The sequence below is a fragment of the Lissotriton helveticus genome, unplaced genomic scaffold (genome assembly GCF_964261635.1).
Source record: "Lissotriton helveticus unplaced genomic scaffold, aLisHel1.1 SCAFFOLD_390, whole genome shotgun sequence".
Taxonomy (NCBI): Eukaryota; Metazoa; Chordata; class Amphibia; order Caudata; family Salamandridae; genus Lissotriton; species Lissotriton helveticus.
In genome coordinates, this window is record NW_027611763.1 from 128922 (window position 1) to 154565 (window position 25644).

Genomic DNA, 25644 nt, shown 5'->3' on the forward strand with positions numbered 1-25644 from the left:
GTAGGCGATGTTCACCGCCAAGGGATCCATGAAGAGGGCTCACCCCCGCAGGCAAGAGCCCCAGAGAGAGCATGCGGAGTCGCCCCAGGGAGTGGCAGCAAGCGCTGGGGCCAGATAGTCCAGCAAGCAGGCAAAGGCGCCGATCTTTGGCTGGGAGTCACATCGGGCCGCCATTTTAGAGTCAGGCAGGCGGGGGAAGGCAGATTCCAGCCGTGGCCACCCTCGGTGTTTTGCCGCTTCAGAGGCCCCCGGAGACTATCTTGAGATAGAGGCAGCCCCTGCGTTCCTCAGATTGCGCCCGTCAGCCCATCAGCGTACCTCTTGTGGATAGTTGAGGTCCTCGGCGCTCCGGCCACCATTTTTCCCGCGGCCGTCCTCCACTCGCGTCTCCTCCCGATCTAGCTGCCGTGGCGCCAGGGGCGATCGGAGCAGCCCCGAAGGTGTCCTGCACCTTCCGATTCCTGTGGGTGCCGAATACAGCCCCCGGGCCACTGGGGCACCGCCAATCCAGGCTCCCGGGCAGCGCCGGAGCCGGGAGCCGAGATGGAACACGACCGCCCGGCTCGGCTCCGCCCCCAAATATCACCACAAGTCCACATACCTATCAAGAAGTTCACACGTGCCACAAAAACTTGCCGTGCTAACTCAGCCCCATACACGATGAGTTATGTGCAAACGCAATAGGATGTCCTCGCATCAAGGCTGTCACATACTACAGCATAGAGTGAAACTGCAAAATCCTCCTATAGGCACTCCCGCGTGTACTACTACTGTTGCTCGCAAAAACAGGATACCGAAATGTTAATGCACCTTGGAGATCTTGGTAACCCTCTCCCAGGTAACAATAGCACGAGCTCGCCCTAAGCACCTAGAGCAATAAAGTTATGCAATGTGCTGCATAAATATAGCATCCTGAATGCCTTTCCCATCACTCTTTCCAACAAGTATAGGGCCATGTTTATGAGAGGCATCAGCAAGCCTGCCATTCTAAACCTGGAAACCTTCTCTGGTAGAATAAAAAAGTGAACGAAAGGCAAAATAAGTAAAGAAAAAATTTAGTTTCACTCATAGCAAATACAAATGCAGAAAAGTGTCTGCGAAGCTATGGGTTACAACAGGAGTAGCACACTAAGCCCATTATGATGACGGGCGGACTTAGTCCGCCCGCCATCATATCGGGACCCGGGACGGCCCGCCATAAGGGCGGGGGCCCCGATCAGGGCATTAGGATGTGCCCGCAACACAGGCGGGCGTATCCTGTATGGTTACCATTGCGGCGGGCAGGGCAGAAATCTCCGCCCGCCGCAATGTTAAAAGTGCACGTTGTGCTTTTCAAAGCGCAACATGACAGGCACCGCGAAGTGCCTGCCATATTGCACTTTGAAATGCGGGGGGGTACCATAGGTACCCCCATGTGCACCCCCCAAGCCAGGGACTCCCAGGGGGCCCGCAACGGGCCCCTGCAGGGAGTCTCCGCATGCCTTTCCGTGGCGGAAATGCATTGTTGAAAGCCCATGGTAATATGGCGGGCGGTTTCTAACAGATACCGCCACCATGTTACTCGTTTTCCGCCCCGGCCGCAAGGCGACCGGGGCGGAAAACATGCAGGCGGTGTTTTTCACCGCCACGGTCCCCCCCGCCATACTAATATGGCGGGGGGGAATTGGGCTGTGGATGTCAGGCGGATTTCATCCGCCAGGCTGGCGGTGACTACCGCCAGCCTGGCGGTGGAAATCCGCCCGTCATCCTACTGGACCCCTTAGTCTCTAGGAAGCTCATGTCTAGGGCAGAATATATTAGGCCTTCAACGAACGTGTATCTGGTAGCCTGGATTAGGGTTGGATTTACTACGTCTCAACAGGTTTCCAAGCCCACCAGTCAAACACATGCGAACCATGAATTATCACCAACGATGAGGTTAAAGGCTTCAAGAACTACCTTAGATGGAGTGGTGAAAGCATGGCCCGACTGACCGTTGGACCGATCCCGCCATTTTCACAAAAGGTTCTAGAATATCATAGAGTATATTGTTATTTGGAATCTCTGCTGCTACATGGTACACTATTTTGCCTTCTAACAGCCCTTGAACAGATTATGATCCATCAACCCATGAGGCTACAAATTTATTAAATGTAATACAAAATCAACAAACAGCTTTTTCAATAAAAGAAAATCCCCAACATCATAACAAATTAGAAACATATGATTTTGTGCACCAAAACGATTACACAAAAAGGCGCAAAAAAAACCCCATCCATAATGACTCACTATTCGGTACTGCAGGCTTTTCCAGTATGAATGCTGCCACTCGGGAGCATGGATGGGTGATTTCTGTAGACTTCGATAGAGACATGTGTCCTGTTTTTAGTGGCTCCAATATGCTCATGTTTAGTTGGCATGTGGGGTGAAAAGTGGACAGTGTCCATGATTCCGGATTTTTCAGGATGACCACCGAATGACTACACTTCAGATACACCACAGGTCCAATGAGCATCTAACAAAACCACTTATCACTAGGCAGGGGGTCAAAGGCATAGCCTGGCCTCACAACTTTTTTGTTTACAACTGCAATTTCTGGGTCCTCGTACATATTCTTAAGGCATTCAATGCACCAAGCTCTCACCCAGTGGTGCTCAGGATAAATTGAGGAAATGGTTGGTCCAGTACTGGTTGCCAGACTACAGTCGAAATAAGCCACTAATTATAGAACAAATACCCGTTTTTCTTTTAAACCAGATTTAAAAAGTTGACCTAGGAATACACTGAGAACTTTTTGATTATTTTTATTATACTATAGTTTTGTGCGACAATTGCTGATCAAATTTATTACATTTTATATTTTGAATAATCATGTGAAAATATTCATTTTAGGAAGGGTGCAACTGTATTTCCCCGTAATAAAAATCTATGACGAGCAATACTTTTAAGTTTTCCTTTTATGTTTTTTAATAAAGAAAAAGGTGAGCTCACCCACGGATGCTCTTAAATCACTAAACCCTCCAACCCTTTTTCAGCTGCCTGCAATGAAGCCTACTATTTTTCAATGTGTAGAAACTAATTGGGGGGCACTACCAACCAGAATATAAGATCCTTAAGTATTTGCCCGGCGGTGTCGCCTCTTGAACCCACAAAGAAGTTAAACTATTGAAGAGGCAGGCGCTGGAGACTGGAAGGCAGGAAACAAGGATTTTATTCTCTCCGGAGGAGAACACAACGAAACGGACAGAAGGTATCGTTCTGAGGTGCTCTAACTGCATCCCTGAGGCCTGGCCTCTTATACACACGTTTATCTGTTTATTGCATGTAACACATTTTCGTCGATACTTTGATGTACGGAAAGACATCCTTAGAATCCCCCCCTTCCCAGCCCGTTCCCACGCAAGATTACAGTGGAAGTCCCCGCCCCGTTCACAACAGGTGATGATCATCGCGCAGCTGGATATTCCGCCGATCCACGGAGTGTGTGGGTTTCGATCGGATCTCGTGGGATGGGGGGGGCTTTGATCATCTCGGGGGTCCTTTGAGGAGGGAAGCTTTCTATTGTACGGGGAGGGGCAAGGGATTGGTATCGGCAGAGCTGGGTGTCGGCCTGGGAACGGGGAAGACAAACGGGCACACGGGGAAATGGGGTTTGCATCAAAGGGCCGGGGATCATAAATGGGAAGAGGGGAGGTGTCGCGCTGGGAACAGGACGAGGGTCTGGGGCAGAGCAGCGCTGAAGAGGGGTTTTATGATTCGCGGCAGGTGCAGGCAGGGGGGTTGTCAGTATGCGGGGGATGCCGGCGAAGTTAGGAGTGGGAGAGAGGCGCGCTGGCTCTCGGCGGGAGCAGGGAAGCCATGGTGTTCAAAATGGCGGCTGTTTTACGCGCACAAAAAGGTTAAGGAGAGCAAGAGGGCGCCGATAATGTTGACGGTTTCAGCCTACTTTCAACAGTCCTCCCTTTTCAACATATCTAGCCAACTTGCTTACTCAATGTCAATTTTCATCAAATTCCTAACTTCGGTATCATACAATGCTCTCATATGTTCGCTTCCAATGTCCACAGTTTTGGGAAAAATACAACTCGCACATAAAGAACACATGGGTGGCAAACATTGAATTCCTAAGCATAGGCCACATATTACAACTACGGGAATCAGGATAATGGTGAGCAGTCTCCAGCCCCAGCTTTTGACGGTGTCCCAGAACCAACCACCAGGCGACCATTTTTCTTGCTCTTGGTGAACTTCCGAAGAGAGTCTGTGAAGATGTTCGATGGCTTTGTACACTGAGGGTGAGTTGTCCGGTATGTATGTACAACAGCTGGACCCAATAATGCGGCATGCTCCTCCACGGTCCGCCAGAACCACATCTAGAACGAGGCGGTTCTGCAGAGCCACCAAACGGACCGCTTGGAGCTCGGCAGTGTTGTTGGCAAAGATGCCCGCTGTGATGTTCATGGTTGTCTCGACTGCCTGAGTCAAATGTCGGATGGCACGGCTGTTTGCCATCGGGCCCCAGAGGGGGACGAGTCCTTTCATAGCATCGAGGAACTGCGCCCCTGTTGAGTCGGCTTGTTCAATGTCTTTGGCTCGTTTTTGCCGGTGGTGATTCGCTGGGGCTACATAAGTCGGAGGAAGGACGAAGGAGATGTAGCAAGTGCCCCCCCAGCCTTTGGGGAGCCAGGTGTAGGCCTTCGTGCCGCAGATGAAGTACATGTTTGGGGATGACACAAAGGAAGGTGGATCCGTGGAGTCCAAAGTTCTGGTAAAGCGGCAAGCGCTGCGACCCACCAGCTGTGTCCCAAGTCCTTCTACACACATGTGGCCTGTGACGTTGATGACCGTCAGGGCCACAGTCAGAGTGGCAGCCGTTCGTTTCCGCAGATAGGAGAAGGTGGGTCTGGTTGGATTGTTGAACACCTGCATTTCGATTCGTTCTTTAGCCGGAATGTCCATTTGGTTCGAGTCGCTGGGGGTCAGCGGGCAGAAGTGTGTCTTTGTCCTGTTTCGCCCGGCCCCATGAGAAGGATGTGCTGCAGTTCTGCTGGAGGTGGCATTGCCCGTATAGCTTTCTTGCAGGAGGATCAGCCAAGCAAGGCAGGAGCCGTGGACAGAGAAGGGTGAAGGGATGAATGGTATTGAATGTCCAGTGGCATGGGGTAGCAACCCACAGATCCAGCAGTTGGTGGTATTGGTGGCAAGATTGTGCTGGTGAAGTAGCTGCACGAAAGAGTTGTTCCAAAACTCCTTTCGTCTCTCTCTTAGTTGAGGAGAGAGCGAAATTAGATAATGTTCCTTCATGGTGGTAGGCTGAGCAGTGGTTAGGAATGTTTCGTGAGCAGGTGCATGTTCTTCCATAATCCAGAGCGTAGTCATGAGGAGAAAACAGAGGAGGATTACGATGAAGAGTGCAATTGTCTTTGAGCTATGGAGTCTGTCTATCCTCGGGTTTCTGTAGTGGGTATTTCCTGCTGTCTCCGTCGGCTTCTTATTTGGCGCTTCCATCATCTTCTTATCTGGCGCTTCCATCATCTTCGTCTTCAAGGTGCTCGGTAGTGGGCAGGACCACAGACTTAGTTTTAGCTTCTCTCCGGGTAACCCTTGGTAGTTTGGGTCACCGTTCTGAGATCCTTTAACCTAGTCCGTGGCCTACTTAGCCGAAGCTCCCTCCTTTCGACGCAGGAAATACCCTTCTCGAGATGGCACAGTGGGGTCAGGATGTTTTGAAAGTTCAAGTGTCTCAGTATCAGGGTAGCAGTTCAACGATGGTCGGTCCTGGTTCAGGAGCTCTTCTTGGGTGTTGACGGTGTCTGTCGTGGCCAGGGTTGGAGAGACCTTTTTGCAGTGGTGAGCGTGCAGCCAGTGTTTCTTCCCCTCCACTCGAAGTGCGGTCCGAGTGGTGATCAGCACTTGCCAGGGGCCCGTCCACCGGGGTTCCAAACTCTTTGATCGCTGAAAATTTCGGATCAGCACGAAGTCCCCCGGCTGGATGGCGTGACCCGGACCCCTGGAAGCATCGGGGATGGCCTGCTGCACCTGCTGATGAAGGACAGACAAAGTTTCAGTCAATTTGTACAGGTAATCAGACATTAGGACATCCGGAACGTCATGAATGGAAGTTGGTTTCGGGGCAGACCAGACGCTCATGGGTCGACCGAAAACAACTTCATAAGGGGTTAAGTGATGTCGGGTGGGGGTAGAGCGCATCGATAGCAATGCCAATGGGAGGGCGTCTGGCCATTTCAAGCCCGTCGTAGCCACTATTTTGGCCAGTTAAAGCTTTAGTGTGGCATTGTGTCGTTCGACAAGCCCAGCAGATTGAGGGTGGAAGACTGCGTGGAATTTCTGTTTGATACCCAGCCCATTTAAGATGAGCTGGATAACTTGGGCTACAAAGTGGGGGCCATTATCACTCCATAAAACACGACAGAGGCCATAACGGGGAAAAAACTCCTTTAACAGAACCTTTGCAGTGGCCATAGCGGTGTTGTCACGGGTTGGATATGCTTCCACCCACTTGCTAAATGCGCACACCACGACGAGTACATATTTCAGGCCTTGGCATCTGTCTAGCTGGATGTAGTCCATCTGCAGGACTTCAAATGGGTGGTTTGGGACCCCAAATCCCCCCCGGGGTACTACAGTTCCTTTCCCGGGGTTGTGTTGCAGGCATATTAAGCATTGTTGGACCAGGCGTTTGGCGGAATCTGGGATCTTGTCATTGTGCCAAACCCTGGAGACAAGTTCGATCATGGGGGCTGATCCTATGTGGGCAGGGGAGTGTGCCATGGTTAATATGGGAATCAAGTACGAATCAGGTAGCAACCATCTGTTCGTGTCTTTTGTCCGCCAGCAGCCTTCATCGTCTTTCAATCCCACCCGTGTCCATTCAGTCAATTCGTGTTGTGTGCTAGTCGTTTGTATGTCTCTAATTGTGTCCTTGGCGTCAGTCCAGTTTTCTGCTTGTGACCTGGTCACGTACATATGTGTTGTCGTTCTATTTTCAGCTGTCGTTCGGGCGGTGATGTCGGCTAGTGCATTTCCCTGTCCAATAATGTCTGTTACTTTCTTGTGTGCCTGGCATTTGATAACGGCAAGTTTGTTGGGGAGGAGGACAGCTTCGATTAAGGCGGAGACTAAATCCCCGTGCAAAATGGGTGTGCCGTGTGAGGTCAAGTATCCTCTCTCCCTCCAGAGGAGCCCAAAATGGTGAACCACCCCGAAGGCATACTGGCTGTCAGTGTAAATGTTCGCTGTGGTTCCTGTTGCCAGGATGCAGGCTCGCGTCAAAGCGATCAGTTCCGCTGCCTGGGCAGATCGCTGGGTGATGCGGGCTGTTTCTACTACAGTTCGAGCCGTGGTGACTGCATAGGCAGCGGAAGTGGTACCATCGGGGAGTTTGATGCAAGAACCGTCCACCCACAACTCCCCGTCGGGGTCAGGGAAAGCTGTGTCTCTGAGATCGACCCTACTCCTGGTCTGTTCGTCCGTAAGAGTCACGCAGTCATGTACGGGGTGCACATTGGGATCGTTCTCTGGCAAGGGTAACAGAGTTGCTGGGTTCAGTGTGGTGCATCTTTTCAGGGTGATATGGGGGGCAAGCAAGGTCAGTTCGTATCCAGTCAGTCGTGCACTCGTCAGATGTTGTGTCTTGGTTTGGTTCAGGAGGGTGTCGACTGCATGGGGTACCAGTACCGTGAGGGAATTCGAGAGTACAATCCCCTCACTCTGTCGGATAGAGACTGCAGCAGCAGCTACAGCTCGAAGGCAGGCAGGCAAGGCTCTGGCGACAGGGTCAAGAGTGGCAGAGAAGTAAGCGCACGGTCGTTGCTTGGGGCCGATGGCCTGGGTCAGGACAGATAAAGCGCACCCCTCCCTTTCGTGAGTGTAAAGGGAGAAGGGCTTTCTGTAATCAGGGGTACCCAGGACAGGGGCCGAGCAAAGAGCATCTCGCAGTTCTGTGAAGGAAGTTTGACACTCAGGAGTCCAAGGGAGTGGGAAAGGGACGTCTTTGTTTAGCAGAGAAAGCAGTGGTTTTACAACGAGGCTGAAGTTTGGTAACCATTGTCGGCAGAAGGAGGTGAGGCCTAATAGGGAGCGAACCTGCTTCTGGGTTTTTGGGACAGGGGTATCTAGAATGGTTTGGATTCGATCAGGGGTGAGTTTTCTTCCATCTTTGGACAAAAGGTGGCCTAGGTAAGTGACCTGGGGTAGGCAGAATTGCAACTTCTTCTTGGAGACCTTGTGGCCATTTTCCGCAAGGAAGTGCAAGAGTTGAATGGTGGCGGTAACCGCTAGAGGGGTGGTGTCGGCTGCCAAAAGGATGTCATCGACATATTGTACCAACACCACCCCGTCGGGTAACTGGACTTGGTCTAGTTGTCTTTTGAGGGCCTGGCTGTAGATGCTAGGGCTTTCCGTGTAGCCTTGAGGAGCTCGGCAAAACCTATATGAGCGGGCTTTTAGGGTAAAGCCGAAGAGATATCGGCTGTCCGGGTGGATGGGGATGGAGAAGAATGCGTTCTTGAGGTCGATGACGGAAAAGGTGGTGGCAGTGGATGGAATCAAGGTCAGGATGGTGGTGATGTCTGAGACCACAGGGTACTGGGGTAGCACCACTTTGTTGATCTCTCGGAGGTCGATGATGAAACGGTATGCTTTCTCATCTCCCTCTCCCTGCTTCTTGATAATGGGCAAGATAGGGCTGTTGCAAACGTTGCTAACCACTTCCTCTACCACTCCTGCGTCTATCAGTGACTGGATAATCATTACCAATGCCTTCTCGCCCTCTGGCGATATCCGATATTGTGGGAGTTTTGCGTCTGGTCGGACAGTAATGTGCACTGGGTCAATTAACATACGCCCTACGTCCGAATCCGCTTTGGCCCACAGATACGGAGGTAGCGTGTCAAGCAGGGACGCGTCAACGTCGGTGATGGAAAACATGTGTCGGGGGGAACAATGTCTAAGCAGAACGGGGTTGTCGTAAAGAAACACTCGAACTCCATCTTGAGAACACCTAATCGTCGCTCGGAAGTGTTTCAGTAAGTCAAGTCCCATAATGGCGTCAGGGCTATTGGAGGAAAGCAAGAACGTGGTGTCGGTGGTGTTGTTTTCTACGTCAAAGAGAATCGGGGCAGACAAAGGGTTGGTGGAGGGCGTTCCATCGAAACCTGTCGATGTTATGAGTGAGCCAGACAAGGGTGCCCTTGGAATCAGTCGTTTAGATAACGCACTACGTGTTGCGCCAGTGTCTACCAGAAATGGAGACTTGGTACCCAAGACCTTAGCAGTGACATAAGGGCCCTGCTGGTCAACATAGAGCTCGACTGGATCCCTCCCTCGCCCTTGGCTGTCCTATGCGAAGGTGTAAGTGTCGTCATAGTCAGATTGTTGATATTGGTTCTGCCTGGGTCGATCGAACGTATTCGGTCTGCTTGATCTGTCATTAGTCGCGTCATTTGGGGGCCCTCGTTGTTGTCCCTTAGGTCTCGGTCCGTTTGCTACATCCCTGGGGTCTCTGTTTCTGATCATTTCCAGAAGAACTGGGCACTGGGATTTCCAATGGCCAGTCCCTTTGCAGAAAGCGCACTGGTCTTCTCTAAGGTCTGTGCGTCCACTGTAGGAAGTCAGAGTGCGGTCCTGGGGAAATGTAGTCTTAGGGACGTTTGTCTGGTAGTTTCCTCGGTATTGGTCTCGTCCTATAGTCACCCCCTGCAGTTTGGCAATCATCACCCTCTCTTTTAAGTCTTTCTTCTTTTTCTCTGTCGCCCTATCGTTTTCATTTTTCTGATGCTCATAATATTGGGCCATTTGGAGAATCGCTGTAGGTTTGGAGGCTGCCCAACTACTCTCGCTGGCCTGCAGTTTCTGGGAGATTTCCGATGATAGGCCCTTAACATAATTCTGGACAAACAGATGGTGTCCGGTTGCAGTGGTCATGTCCTGGCCGCTGTAATCGGAGAACACCGTTTCAAACCGGGAGAAGTATTCCGATACATCCTCCTGGGGTTTTTGGCGACAGGCTGTTACTATCGACCAGTCCACTTTCTTTTCTGGGATTAGGGTTTTTAATTTCTCTACGATTTTATCTGGGAGGTCTAGGATGGATTTCAACGGCTTTTGTCCTGGTCCCCGTTGTTTGTCCAGGTCATCGAGTTGTGACCAGGTATGTCCAAACAGCTCAAGGTGGTCGACTTTCCGGATTTGCTTCCACACATCAGCTGGTAGACATAACCCGAAGAACAAGTCGATGTCAGCCAGGGTCATGATCGTTGAACCCAGGGCTGTACCCAATTCAGTATAGAAGGCAGTGGGGTTTTTACGTAGGTCGGGTAGAGATTTCCGGAATGTCAGTATCTCTTGCCGGTCCCACGGCTGGTAGACCCAGTTGTACACTACCCTTCCCTTCGCATCTTGGTTGTTTGCATCATCGTGAGTCCCTGTACCCCTAGGAGGAACCCAGTAAGGGGCAGCCTCACGTATTGGCATCATGGTGTTAGATTGCTCGGTTGGTGGTTCGGTCACTACAGAGGCTGCGGATTTTGCTCCCGGCTTTCGTTCAGTGAGGTGGCGGAAAACCTCAAGCGTACGCGTAAGGAGGTCCGACACATCACACTCGCCCTCATCCCCGATATCGACCTTCCGGTACAGAGTCCTTAGGCTCTCGGGACCTTTGTCTCGATATCGGTCCTCGTATGCATTCAAGACATGATAACACAGTCGTACGGTAAAATGTCGTCTGTGACTCCCTGTATACGAGCTGAACATATCTGTGATGTACTCTTCATCATCCTTCCTTTCTACCAGTGTCCTTGCTATTTTGTCGATCCCCGCTCGCTCATCTTTGTCTAGTCTGTTTGTTCTTGCAGGACCAGCCCCTCGAGTCTCATGGTCGTCTATCGTTGTTGTGGATGCGGGTTTTAATACAAGGGGTTCGGCTGGCACAGAGGCCATTGGGGCCGACGCTGTGGCGGTACCTTCGTTTGTACCTGGGGGTGGCGCGTGCTGCGCCACGGGTTGAGAAGGGGCATATGGAGGGGGCATGTAGATGATAGGAGGACCTAACAGCAAGTCCTCGTTGGCTTGTCGTTTCGAGGGTAAATCAGGGTAGAGCATGGAGGGGGTTCTAACCGGACACTGGCTTGGCGTTTCCATTTCTAGTTTCTGTTTAGCTTTCTCTCTTTCCTTTATCTCTTTTTCTAGTTTCTGAGCAGCTAGGTGGGCTGCTTTTCGCAGCTCTTTTTCCAACCTACTCTCAGTTTTCTTTTTACGTTGTTCAGTTTCTTTTCGCCACATGCCGAAGCTGTCAAGCATAGTAGGTGTTGTCTTGCTTTTACCCAGGGCAGTTTCTAGCGTTTTTATTTTATCATCATCGAAGGATCCTATCAGGGGCCATTGACTTTCTTGACCCTTTTTTGTATATTTATGCCATAGTTTACTATAGGCTATAGCGGTCAATCCATGCTTCATGAACATGTCCTTATTAGGGGTCCCTTTAGTGGGGCTGGATGGTCCATCTCTAATAAGCGGTCCGGGCTAAACAGGCTACTAATCAGTGGGGAGAAGACAGACATGACGGCTCGTAACGAGGGACTAAAAAGTCAGCACTGCCTATCTTATCACTAGGTGCAAAGACTGGACAGAATATTTCTATTCTACGTTGTTTGCAGGCAGTGAATACCTCATGGATCAAAAAATAACAAAAGACCAATAAATAACAATGGGGAGAATGAGTAGGTCCGCAAAAATTTGCGTTACCTACCCTTTTCACTATCTGCAAAAAGGGTGGTCTCTTCCCTGTTTGCAGACGGGGAATCTCCAGGAAACAATAGTTTTTCGAACAACAGTTCAGTTTCAAGTGTTTATTGAGTGGGGGAGAAAAAATAAGCACGGCTGCTGCCCTACCTATCCTCCACTGTTTGCAAAGAGAGAGCCCGTTGTTTCTCCGTTTGCAGACAGTGAATCCCTCATAGATCAAAATAACAAAAAGACCAATAAATAACAATGGGGAGAATGAGTAGGTCCGCAAAGATCTGCGTTACCTACCCTTTTCACTATCTGCAAAAAGGGTGGTCTCTTCCCTGTTTGCAGACAGGGAATCTCCAGGAAACAATAGTTTTGCGAACAACAGTTCAGTTTCAAGTGATTATTGAGTGGGGGAGAAAAAAATAAGCACGGCTGCTGCCCTACCTATCCTCCACTGCTTGCAAAGAGAGAGACCGTTGTTTCTCCGTTTGCAGACAGTGAATCTCCAAATAAATAAAAAGAGCAATACTAGTATTTTTTTAAACAAACAAGCAATCAAACAATTATTTCGCGACTTGTCGTGGTTACACGACCTTACCCGGACCGCATGGACAGTTTCCTGTCTTCCGAGTCCAGCGCCCGATCGTCCTCTCTTCTTCGTTATCCTCGCGGCACTCCTGATGGTTCCCAGTCAGGACCGTAGATCACTCGAGAGAGGTCTGTTCGGAACCAGTGAAGTTCGGATGATCGGCTGTCAGACGAGGGTCTATCGGACAGACGCGTTCCCGATCGTTGCAGTCGTTCACTTTGTCGTCAGGACCTCTCCCACTGGATCCATGGGTCGCTGATGGGCCCCACGCTTGGGACGCCAATTGTAGAAACTAATTGGGGGGCACTACCAACCAGAATATAAGATCCTTAAGTATTTGCCCGGCGGTGTCGCCTCTTGAACCCACAAAGAAGTTAAACTATTGAAGAGGCAGGCGCTGGAGACTGGAAGGCAGGAAACAAGGATTTTATTCTCTCCGGAGGAGAACACAACGAAACGGACAGAAGGTATCGTTCTGAGGTGCTCTAACTGCATCCCTGAGGCCTGGCCTCTTATACACACGTTTATCTGTTTATTGCATGTAACACATTTTCGTCGATACTTTGATGTACGGAAAGACATCCTTAGAATCCCCCCCTTCCCAGCCCGTTCCCACGCAAGATTACAGTGGAAGTCCCCGCCCCGTTCACAACAGGTGATGATCATCGCGCAGCTGGATATTCCGCCGATCCACGGAGTGTGTGGGTTTCGATCGGATCTCGTGGGATGGGGGGGGGCTTTGATCATCTCGGGGGTCCTTTGAGGAGGGAAGCTTTCTATTGTACGGGGAGGGGCAAGGGATTGGTATCGGCAGAGCTGGGTGTCGGCCTGGGAACGGGGAAGACAAACGGGCACACGGGGAAATGGGGTTTGCATCAAAGGGCCGGGGATCATAAATGGGAAGAGGGGAGGTGTCGCGCTGGGAACAGGACGAGGGTCTGGGGCAGAGCAGCGCTGAAGAGGGGTTTTATGATTCGCGGCAGGTGCAGGCAGGGGGGTTGTCAGTATGCGGGGGATGCCGGCGAAGTTAGGAGTGGGAGAGAGGCGCGCTGGCTCTCGGCGGGAGCAGGGAAGCCATGGTGTTCAAAATGGCGGCTGTTTTACGCGCACAAAAAGGTTAAGGAGAGCAAGAGGGCGCCGATAATGTTGACGGTTTCAGCCTACTTTCAACAAATGTTGGGCTTCGAGAGGTACAGACTCTATGCTGCTGCCCCTTCCCCCCTCTGAGAATGGTACTGCCTCACCCAGGTCAGGATATGAATCTGATCTGTGCTCCCTTCCGCTGTGGGTGCTGTCACAGGTGATCATAAGGCGAGCCCCACTGCAGATTTTCTGCTACTATCAGTCTTCTCGGTAAGCATCCTGGAGAACAGTTTTCGTAAGGAAACTTTGCTTTCCAATAATTTTATAAAGCAGTCTGTGTTGTTTGGTGTGTGCATTACCCTGTAACTTTGAGCCAGAGATACACCTCACTGCACACACTGGGAAGCATGTGGAAGAGCCTAAATTACAGAACTGACAGAAGTAGAAGAAGGACAAGCATCTCTGCCATCCTACCCGGAACTTCTTCCTCAGAAGGCTGTTGAGTGCAAAGTCGTCCTTCCACGCACTCTGAGCCTCTTGGATGTTGGCGAGAGTCGGGATAGCTTTCTGCAGCTTCTGCTGGTCTTCAGTGCCATGCTCCAACCGGTACATAGGATCCGTTTCCAGCTTCTTCTTTTCATCATGTTCTAGGAGACAGACAGACACAGACCAGCTCAATACAACGGACTGCAACATGAGGTTTCAACTACTTTTAGTAAACACCCAACACCAAACGTTTGTCTAGTTAGATAACTAAAGATTAATGCCCCTGGATAGCTTGAAGAACGATTTTATTTAAGCATCTTGATAGTAGTTATTAGAAGTCTGTTTTTCACCCCATACTTTTCTTCCTTTTTAGGTTTCGCCTCGCCGAAAGCTCACAGCAGACTTTCGCGCAAGGCGAAAACTTTTGTTTACTAGTATGGACAAAAGTCCCGCCTCTCTGTTCCATTGGCTAGCTCCATAAATGGAGGCTAGCCATTGGAAGAGAGAGGTGTCCGTCATTCTGCGAGGCGACTCGTGGGCGTTCCGGCGATGTTTTTCTCATCCTGCCCCTTTTCTCACGTCATGCGGCTGTGGGCGTGTGTTTTTTTTTTTGTCCCGTGATGTTTTCGTCTTTTTGAAAGTGCCTTTAGCCGGAGTGGTCGGCGAGATTTACGTTGCCAGGAAGATGTTGTTATTTCCGATCAGGTAAGCAGCATTTTGTTTATAATTTGGCTCCGTGTTGTGAATGTTTGTGTTTGCACAGTATGCTTGTTTTATTTGAGATTTATTTTGGCTCGTCTTTTACTCATCTCGTGTATCCCGTCTTATGTCGTCTCCCCTTTGTGTGTCTCGTTGCTGTGTTTGTGCGTGTATCCTGTCTCGTCTATTCCGTCTCGTCTATCCCGTCTCATGTTGTCTGTTTGTTTGTTTTACGTTTTTATGTTTCGCCTCCGTGTGCCTCTTAACCCGCCCCCCCCTCCCGCTGTCCGTGAGCCCTTTCACCCGCCCCCCTCCCGCTGTCCGTGGGCCCGTCCTACCCCAATGACAAGGTAGCAAATGCGTCCACTTCGCATTGAAGCGGGAAGCACGGAAGAAAGGGAGTTGTTTGACTTGGTGTCTGTTGTGGCAGCTGCTGGCTACCATCAGCCCCGCAGAGCTGCAGTTGAAAGCGTCCATGTTGTCTGTTTGTTTGCTTTACGTTTTTAGGTTTCGCCTCCGAGTGCCTGTTAACCCGCCCCCCCCCCCCCGCTGTCCGTGAGCCCGTTCACCCGCCCCCCTCCCGCTGTCCGTGGGCCCGTCCTACCCCAATGAAAAGGTAGCAAATGCGTCCACTTAGCATTGAAGCGGGAAGCAGGGAAGAAAGGGAGTTGTTTGACTTGGTGTCTGTTGTGGCAGCTGCTGGCTACAATCAGCCCCGCAGAACTGCAGTTGCAAGCGTGAGACCAGTTGACGAAGGGGCACTGGGCCTCTCTTCCGGTGGTCCTCGCTTGGTACAGTGATGGTGCTCACAAGACGCTCAGACGCAATAGCATCTTTCTGCCTGGCTGGTCTCCCTCCCTCGCCGAGCAGTGCCTAGATTCCGTTCGGCACGGCTGATTGGCTGACCACCAGCCAATACGAAGGGGCTCCTGCAAATAGTATCCAATAGCGCACGGTTCAGGAAGGGTGCACATCAGAGCAGCTGAGCACACCAGCAGGGGCTTATTTATGCCAGGACCCGTGGGCATGAGGGGTCAACTTCACTTCCATTAGTGCCAATGTTTTATTACAAATGTATGTGAGGGGGCCCATTTTCTTCCTTAAACTAGTGCCCATGACGCACTTTCTACATCACTGCCCACACACCCTTGTTGACAGTCTGCCAGCCCTTCTTTGAATTTCATGGATTGCCACTTCCGGAAGCCCCACCGTCCATGATGCCTCCATCAAGCCAGGGGCCCGGGTAGAACAGTGACCCTGCAGACAGAGGCTCCAGGTTCAAGTGCCACCTGACCACAGGCCCAGTCTCAATCCGTGTACACAGACCACCAGGATCGGACTGGCCCGATTGGCTGGTCTGACAGATCAGTATAAGGGCCTTTTTTTTTTTTTTTAGAAGTTTGTAGGCCTATTTATGGCGTGATGGGTACGTTTTTAGCGATGATCCCCTGCTATTACAATACACATTGGCCGCAGATAACACAGATGCATGCATGGAGCCTCCCATACTTTTTAAAGAACAGCCCAACGTTGCTTTCCTTCAATTTGTGATTTTGTGTACACACTTCTTATATTCTTTCCATGAGACAGTCGAAAGCATTTAAAGTGATTTTCAGTCCGTAGAATAGACTGCACTTTTTTTGTAATGTTCAGGTTAGCACTGTTGTGGTTCTGCTACAGTAGTTTGTAAAAAGAGGTTGTACATTTTGTATATTGCCTGTTCCTTCTGCATTTTCATTTGTTATACTTTTTAGGTTTCGCCTGGCGTGTGTGTGTGTGGGGGGGGGGGGCTCTGTGTGTGTGTGTGTGTGTGTGTGTGTGGCTCTGGGTGGGTGTGTGGGGCTCTGGGTGGTTGTGTGTGTGTGGGGCTCTGGGTGGGTGTGTGTGTGGGGCTCTGGGTGGGTGTGTGTGTGGGGCTCTGGGTGTGTGTGTGTGGGGGGGCTCTGGGTGTGTGTGTGTGGGGGGGGCTCTGGGTGTGTGTGGGGCTCTGGGTGTATGTGTGTGTGTGTGTGTGTGTGGCTCTGGGTGTGTATGTGGTAGTAATTGCTGTCTGCTGAGCTCGTCCGTAGGGTACAATAGGTCTCACATTGCGAGAGATTAAGCTAATGGCAACGTAAATGACAAAACCAACACATGAATACAAATTGTCATTTACAATGCCAATAGCTCTAACTTTTCCAAAGGCGAAACCATTGCATTGTAAATGCTTGTTTCTACCTGCCTTTCTCTCTTCTTCAATAAATAATGCCATGTGGGGTTAACTATATAAACACCGATGTATAATCGATAACTGTCTCAACCTATGTTAACCCTGTAACAGATGTCGCAAATGTATTCTGTGTAAAAATAAATTAAAACAAATACATAAAAAAAGACCAGGAAATATTGTTTTTTATTATCTTAATAATGGTTTAGGCAATTTTTAAAAACCATGTAACCAATACTAAAATACAGGTTTTTCAAAGCGTATTGAAATGGAAAAGAAGAAACAGCGCTGCAATAAGATATACCATATCTTTCAAAATATACTCTCTAACTGGAAGCAACAATACTACTTCATGTTATATGTAGGATGCTTAAGGATATTTCCTGGGATTAGGAGTGAAATGGTATGAGCGTACGTTATGGCCAATATTTGGGAAAGCGTTCTTTGATTAGAATACACACCAACATTATAAATACATACAGTATTAACCATTAACTGAATAAAATAATAAGGATCATCAGCTTGAGGGCAGCAGTAGGGAAGGAGCGTAAAGTGTTGTAGCTCCACAGCTTTCAAATGGTCAGCAATGGACCCAAGATTATAGAGAAGTCCAGTATTCAAGGTTCTAACCTTCCTTTTACAAGACCTGTCTGGTGTGGCTGGATTAAAGAGCGTAAACGTTTGTCTAGTCCCACTGGTGGCCCATTTGAAAAAAATATTTTACTGTTAACAGTCACGGGGTCTATAATTTCTCGGCTCGATCTGCTCTTCATCTATATTTATACTCTATGATGTCAGCTTCAAAATGTGAGAAATACAGTTTCCTGTTGTACCTGGCACTTTTACTTGTTTATCCCCAAACTTTTTGCCTTCTTCCCCTATATTTATGAACCTCTTTTTGTTGGTTTTAGCACTCTGGACACTTTACCACTGCTACTCAGTGCTAAAGTGCTTGTGCTCTCGCCTCTAAAACAAGGTATGAATGGTTTACACCTGTTTGGCATTTTTATTTACACTCCTTGTACAGTGGTACTGCATATATCTAGGGCCTGTAAAGTGAATACTATTAGTGGGCCTGCAGCGTTGCTTGCGCCACCCGCAGAAGTAGCCTTTCGAACATGTCTCAGGGCCTGCATGAGTATTTTACTGCCACATTGACTTGCCATTTTAAACTATTCGCCAAGCCTTAAACTCCCCTTTTAGTACCTATAGGTCACCCTAAGGTAGGCCCTAGGTAGTCCTACGGGCAGGGTGCTGTGTAAGTAAATAGTAGGACATGTGCCTTTATTACGTTTCATGTCCTGGTAGTGACAACCAGCCTATTTCGTTTCGGACTGTTGTGAGGCCTACTCGGCTCATAGGCTAGCATTCAGAATTCCCTTATATATGTTTAGGTGGTAATTCCTGATCTTAAAGGAGTAGGGTTACCATGTATGGTATGTTTGGAATAGTGGTGATAAATCCTGCTTAGTGATGCAATTTAATTTTACATTACTCTTTTAGAAATGCCATACAGCTTGTGACTCCTTGTGCTTTGCAGCCTGACTCCAATCCACGTCTAGGCCTTGGTGACAGCTGCACATTGAGCATACTTTCCCGACGACCATCACACAGGAAGGGTTGGATGTCACAGGGTTACTAGATAGTCTTCCTGGGCTGGGAGAGAGGGAGGCGGGCACACTTGCATTTGTATAGGCTGTGTCCTGCCCTCACAAAGGGTTGATTTACCCCGTACTTATGTCTGGAGCCAGGGCTGGGGTTGAAAGGGAGTGTTATGCACTTCTAAGGATTCTTTTGAAGTGCCCCCTCAAACAAAGACAATTTTGAGTACAAGTACAAGGGCTCTGGCCCCATGATGGTAGTACACTACTCTAACTAGAAGAAACTATGCTGGAGTAAAGGCTGTTGTACTGAAGAATAGCCATCTTGCTGTATTTGATGGTCCCAAGGGGCTGCTACTCTGCCTCCTTGAGCTGCCCTGCTGACAAAATATCCAGAACACTCCCAGAGTGACTCCAAGGGCTAGCTGGCTTGCCCCCGATACCTCGAGGTCTTGGAGACATCAAAGACCAAAAATCACCCACAAGCTGCATCTGGTAAGCGGCCGTGCCTGTGTGACTGCGGTGGATCCTGAGCCTGCCTCGTCGCCCTGTTAGTGCTCCGAGGACTCGCGCTCTTCTCTAAACACAAAACCAAATCAACAACCATAATGCCAATACTGATAAAAATTTCAAACAATTAAATGGATGGTGCAAAGACACTCAAACTATGCAACTAAAGCTCTTCAATAGCCTTTATTTCAATATCAAAAGATTAGTTCTTTGTTTGCATATATCATAAGGGGAACATACTGGTACATACAATACATCAAAAACATATAGAAGATTTTTTTCATAACATTACTAACTTCAATTTACTAGCACATCGCTGACAATCCAACTCTCGCATTCACTCCGTCTTCATTCAATCACCACACACCACAATAGTCCTTTGGGCCAATATAACTTTATTCCACAACCTGTGGAATGACCCTACCACCAACCAAACAAAACAATAATAAATTCTATTTTTCGTGATGCACGTTACAAAATAATAATCAAATCAATTTTAATTTTTAAATATAAGATTATGTTCCATGTGCACCAAAAAAGCCACACGTTTTTAACAAATGTTTGGTAGTGAGAAACAACAAATGGTCTCTAAACACAGCGCGGTGCATCCTGATTTTGGCGCTGCTTGCTAGGTGTGCTAGTCTATGCGTTCTGGCCTGAAGAGCCAGCCTGTGACTCCCCGTCTGCCAAGGAGCTACGAGTGCTTGGCAGCATGAGTGAGTATTGTGCACACTGTCTAAGACAGAGGTCTTCAAACTTTTTGATGCCGAGACTCCCTTCTCAAAGGTTTTTAGGTGTAAGGACCCCCTCCTGACAAAAAAAATCTAAAAGCTGTTACTCACCATTGATAACCATAAACGCCCTTAATTCCTGTGGCAAATCATTTTTAAGGTGGGGAAATATTATTAAACAGTGTGTTCTGTTAATGTTTTGGGTTTTTCACTGCCAGGTAGCTAAGTATAAAATAACGGGTAGATTAAGTGAAAAATAAATTTAAAAAGTTGTTAATCAGTGAGAAATTCACAATAGTACATTATGAAACCTTTATTAGTTTACTCCACTGAAGAGGTATATATGTAACCAGGGACTCACAGAATTCTTTGATGGTGCAGTGGAGAATAGTGACTGGTGCATTTTTTGTGCTAGAAGGTTATGGCTGGTTACAGAAAGCACTGTGAATATGCAAGTCATTATTTAAAACTTGCATTTTAGTAATACCCAGATTGTACGCAATTTTCTTTTTTTTTTACACAAAATTCCCTTTAACACCTCCTGGTGTAGTAAGTGTTCTACATATTCAATTACAATTTAAAGCACACACTTCACAGCTCAATTGTTCTCTTTGCACTACCACTCAAAAAGAATGCATCTTTGTCATCACAAAGCTTTGAGTGATTCGATTAATTAAAACCAGTACCTGCTTTCAAGCACCCTTTATTTACATTTGCAGATTAACTCCTTGCACACATTTGTATTTCTTTCAGGCAAGCTGCTGTACCCTGACAGTTAATTGTCTGCCCGGCTTTCGTTTCACAGCACATGACACTCCTGAACGACACTCCAGCTGAAGCTTATATAACTATCAGAATTAACCGTCCCAGGAGGGTTGTCTTTTTCCAGAAAATAGTGGAATGGCTATTTAAATATTTTTGCGAGTGCTTTCACTGAGGAAACCATCTTCATCACACCAAAGGTCGTGCAACTGCACTCTATAAATATAATATTTGGAAGAATTAAGTCTCAATGAGAGCAAACAATAAAACATTAAAAGTTAATAGAAATACATCTTAAAAATAGTCTGCAAATATGTATTTAAAAGGAAATATAAATATTCTAGCACCAGACGTCAATAAGCCTTTCCAGTACAGGTTTTTTATGAACCACAATAAAAACAAGCATTGGCTTTGCCAATAACTCTCGCTTTTGGGACCCTAAAAGTATTTAGTTATGCAGCACAATATAGTTGGTGCAACAACATCAACTGTTACATGGCTAAACACTTATAAGGTACAAGGTTTAGCCATGCAACAGCTGATGTTATTGCACCAAGGATATTGTGCTGCAAAACTAAATACTTATAAGGTCCCAAAAGCAAGACCTATTGGCTATGCCAATGCTTGTTACTGTTAAACCAGCGGATAGGAGCCCATTTACTTTGCTTGCGAGGGGGCCCATGGCACTCTTACTGAGGCACTGGATTTAAAACGTGCCCCGTTGTTGCCTAGAGGCTGCCTGCCTCTTGGAACGCATGCCTGTGTAGTAAGAAAACGTTTGTGTGAGGTGCCTGGCGCATGCACATAACTGTGCGTCATTCATACTCTTCTGCAATACTCAGAAAACAACGCTCTTCCTTGATGCCAACCAAGCTGTGAAAAGACACAAACATCACGATATTCGCAACACAAGGCTTCCCACTGCATTGAACGGGAGCGTCAGCTTCTGTTTCAACATGAATGAGCCTAGAAACGCGGTGCTGTTGACTTTGTGGGGCGGGTCAGGAACATGAATGAGCCTGGAAACGCAGTGTTGTCGACTTTGTGGGGCGGGTCCGGCAGAGGTTACAGACACTGACCTCATCAGCTGCCGCGGTTGTAGGACACAGAAATAGCCCAGGCGCTTATAATGTTTTCTGATTGGTCTTAAACTGCAGAGCCTGCAGTGGCGGCGCGAGAAGGGTGTTTTCCAAAGCACGTTTGGTTTCACTTTACATAAGATGGCCGGAGATCGCCCTGTGCTTTGAAAGAGGTGATTTGTATGTTGGATACAGTGGGCGCAGACAGGTAACGTGTTTCTGTTTGTCGGCTGAAAGAAAAGTTAAAGAGTACGCACTGTGAAATAAAAAAAAACACGCGAGTGGTGACGCGATCTGTGGTGGGGAGGGGGAGGGAATTGAAGCGCAAGCAAGGCGGAGAGAGGCATGCAAGGCTCAATGAGCCATGACACAAACCCACATGGCGGCTGCGCGCATGACCGCAAGCTTGGGACCAGCAAAAGCCTCTGGTAGCACTTTCAAAAACCCCTTACTAAATGTCTCGCAGAGCAGCGCATGCGCTGGCTCAGGAGAGACCTAAAAATCTAAAATCTAAAACCACATTAAATACAAGAGCCCTTTACAGTATGCATTATAAAAGTATTTGTGTAGTCTAGGTGAAATAAAACAGAAAAAAGGACAAATTTCGAGATAGCAGAAGGTAAGGAAAGTTCGTAGTTGGGTTGTTCTGGCCTCTGATTTCCATCCATCCCATTTTCCCCTTGCTGAGAAGGCCCCCCCGCCCCCCTCCCCAAGCCCAGCTCGCACCTTCCCTTGTGGACGCAATGCATGATCAGGCCCAGCACGGGCTCGGTTGGGGAATGCTCGCCCCCCACCCCTTCACTTGACTACGGGCCCCCTGGGGGTTGTGCCCCACAGATTGAAGACCTCTAGTCTAAGAGCTCTCAGGCCTAAGCGTTCTCAGGGAGTTCACACTGCTCCCCCGCAGCAGTTTGGGGACACTTTACATTTTGCCTCTTGACCCGAGCGGGCTTGGGATTTCACTGCGCTTTTTACAGTTGAGTGAAAGTTTGCTTCATTTGTTCCAATAACTCGACTTGAGCGGTCCATACATTACGCCGCTGCACTCCTGCAGCTGAGTATTTTGCCTCTTTGACTTTCCACCTGACCCCAGCGGTTTTTGAGGTTGTGCGGCGCCTCCTGCAGTTAAGTGCTTTATTGTTGCAGCCGCAGCAGTGAACACTTAACTACTTTGGACCCGAGCAGTCCCAAAGTGAGTACACAGCACTCCTCACTGTTGGTGAGACATACGGTGTCATTGAGCGGTCCATACATTACGGCGCTGCACTCCTGCAGCTGAGGATTTTGCCTCTTTGCCTTTCCACCCGACCCCAGCGGTTTTTGAGGTTGTGCGGCACCTCCTGCAGTTAAGTGCTTTATTGTTGCAGCCGCAGCAGTGAACACTTAACTACTTTGGAACCGAGCAGTCCTAAAGTGAGTACACAGCACTCCTCACTGTTGGTGAGACATACGGCGTCATTGTGCTTTCAGCAGACAACCAGAAGAGACCACTGGAGGTCTTCCATGCCCGCAGTTCGACTGTAATCCCTGTAACTTCAGCAGCTGCCCTGTGCGCTCGCTGGCAGCTGCACGTGGCGGACTTACACCGAGGGATTTACAGTGTGTGTGCCTCGAACTGTGTTTGTGCCTGACCTTGGGGCAATGGAACCGCTGTAGTGGTCCCTTGGGGGTAAATCGTCAACGGAGACCCTGTTCGCCACTGGGAAGTGGCGTGACCTGATATAACATCTTGCCTAATTACTTTATCACCCCTAGTAGGTGCACAGGAGGTTCTGTGCAATCCCACCGAGTCCACATTTCCTTTTCAATCAGGTGCTCTTCTAACCCTGCTAATAGGAGGGCAGGGATCTTGATTCCTGCGAGGGCTTCTTGTTGCTGTTGCGCTGATGGTAATAAGTGTTGATTTTTGTACTCACAGTGATGCCTGATGATTTATGTGCTTGTTCCTACTGTCACTGTTGCATTTCATATCCTGATGTTCCAATGCATGTCATTTGGATCCTTGCACTGTCAGGATAACAAGTATTATTTCAGGATTTGCATAATATGCACAAAATGTATGATTCATTCCATTGTGGTCTCTATATTAGATTAATTCCATTGTGGTCTCTATATTATGCAGTATACACTATATGTTTTATATAATCTTGTGTGGAGTCTCTTTTGTGGTGTGTTCATTGTGTTACTGGTGTGTGTGTGTTGAGCAAACGCTTTACACATTGCCTCTGATGATAAGCTTTCCTGCTCTGCAGCAAGCTACCAGAGGGTGAGCATGGGTTATCTTTGGTGTGAAAGGTACTTGCACTGACTAGAGTGGTGGGTTCTGCCTGGCTTACGTGCATTCCCTAGCCAAGCAGAAACCCCATTTCTAACACCTCATCCAATGATTTGCAGAGTGTGCTGTAGGCTTTGTGGGCTGCAGGTAATTCAACAAGATGTATCTCTTTTCTATCAGTATTCAACAGATAATAGACATAACTGTTGGCAAACTGCAAGACACGTTTCATACCTCACAACTCCACATGTGGTGGATGTCACCCTCTTTACTGGTATTCACCCGCCTAACAAACAAAATGTGTTCATTGACTTTAATGAGGCCACTCACTTTTTAAAGCTCGAACATCCTTCTAAAAAGTATTTGTCTAGTCACTTCGATGAAATAACCCTATAAAGCACTTCACCATTTTGAGCCAAGAGGTTGACAGGTATTCATTAGCCACTGATGAGGCACCTTCAGCCAGGCCCTATGGACAGCCCTTAGTAGTTAGGTAAAATACAATAACCTTCCTGAGATTAGCAGAATGAGGGACAAATTTAAAGACATGCTTCCAACCACACTTTGAGTTAAGCGATCTGTGAGTCCCTTCTACGTTGTACATTCTTCAACAGTGGTGTGCAATGCCTAAAAATCTTCAGGGAAATTCTGCAACAACAGTACACATCTTAAAAACCTCCACTTTGCATATAATTTGTTAATCTCACTGTAGAGTAACTATTTAACACAGGCATGTGCCCATACATCCACTAGTGGATTATCTATTAAGGACAGAAACTTTGGCTTTTCTCACACTTTTGTCTTTGGCTTTAAGCCACAACCTACTTTGAAGCGTGCCTGTGCAAGCACCAGGTGTGCTAAGCCATTACCTTGTTGAACATGGAGTACTGGACACAAAACTTTACTGACACGTAAACTGTGCACCATATAACTTTGGCATGCACAGCCAGACGGGGCTCAAAGGCCTATGCTATTTCCATTCTCTGCACACAAACGTACACATAGTAATACTATGCTGTATATTACTGTAGGCCCTTTACTATCAACATTCTGTTTTAAAACGACTTGGGGGTTTAAAGAGTAAAATGAATAGCAGTACCATGAATCTCATCGGTCACCGGTGATGTAATTTGAAATGTAACTGTCATGTCTTCATTTTTTAACATGTGTTATTATTCTCAACAATAATTATAACATCAATTTGAACACAGCTTTTCCTCAATTAATTTGTTTATTTTGAATCATATTCTAAATGGAATTTGATTTTGGACCGCATCTCTATTTATGGCTAACGCCCAACTATGCCCTGCACCACACCATTTTCAGGAGTCCAGCCACAGTCGCGGACAGCCTACAGATGTGCACAGTGAGAATAAGGCAAACAGCCTTGCTTGCCGGTTTCAGCTTGGATATACAGTCCCCCGGACGCAAGCTTCCCACCATGGAGTCCCGTGGAAACTTTCGTCACTGTTTCCGGGCCCCCCCACACCCAAAGGCCAAGTCCTGCATCCCACACTCGGAGCGACCAACCTCACGGCAAACAGTGAAGTCAGGGTTGCACCTCGACCATGACGGGCATATGACCCCCCCACCACTATGCACAGCCATAAGATGTGTACAGTGAATCTCCAGAAAGTTTTGTACGTCTTCTTTTAGAAGTTTCTCTGTAAATCGTTGTAGAGCATTCCACAGAGATCTATAGTACGTCCCCAGCAGGCTTCAAGCACCAGCAACTTTCACCATAGATGCTGATGTTCCACGCATCTTTTTTCCCAATGCATCTATATATTTGCTCTCTTTACACAGTGGTAGGGAAGAGGAAGGAGCAACAGTACGAGACTTCTTTGCTGCTACTTTAATGACCGTGGGTCCTGGTAAGGAGGCCTATATTTT

At 48.2% G+C, this 25644-nt stretch overlaps 1 protein-coding gene across 1 annotated transcript in view; it reads right to left on the minus strand.

Annotated features, from left to right (window-relative positions):
* LOC144806663 (putative splicing factor YJU2B) overlaps positions 1-25644 on the minus strand; it is a gene marked incomplete at its 3' end in the record, with an annotated part of 177337 nt that overhangs the window by 109046 nt on the left and 42647 nt on the right. The window contains exon 8 of the mRNA XM_078672983.1: positions 13877-14049. Coding sequence (XP_078529109.1) covers positions 13877-14049 — 173 coding nt within the window. The remainder of the gene's footprint in view (positions 1-13876; positions 14050-25644) is intronic.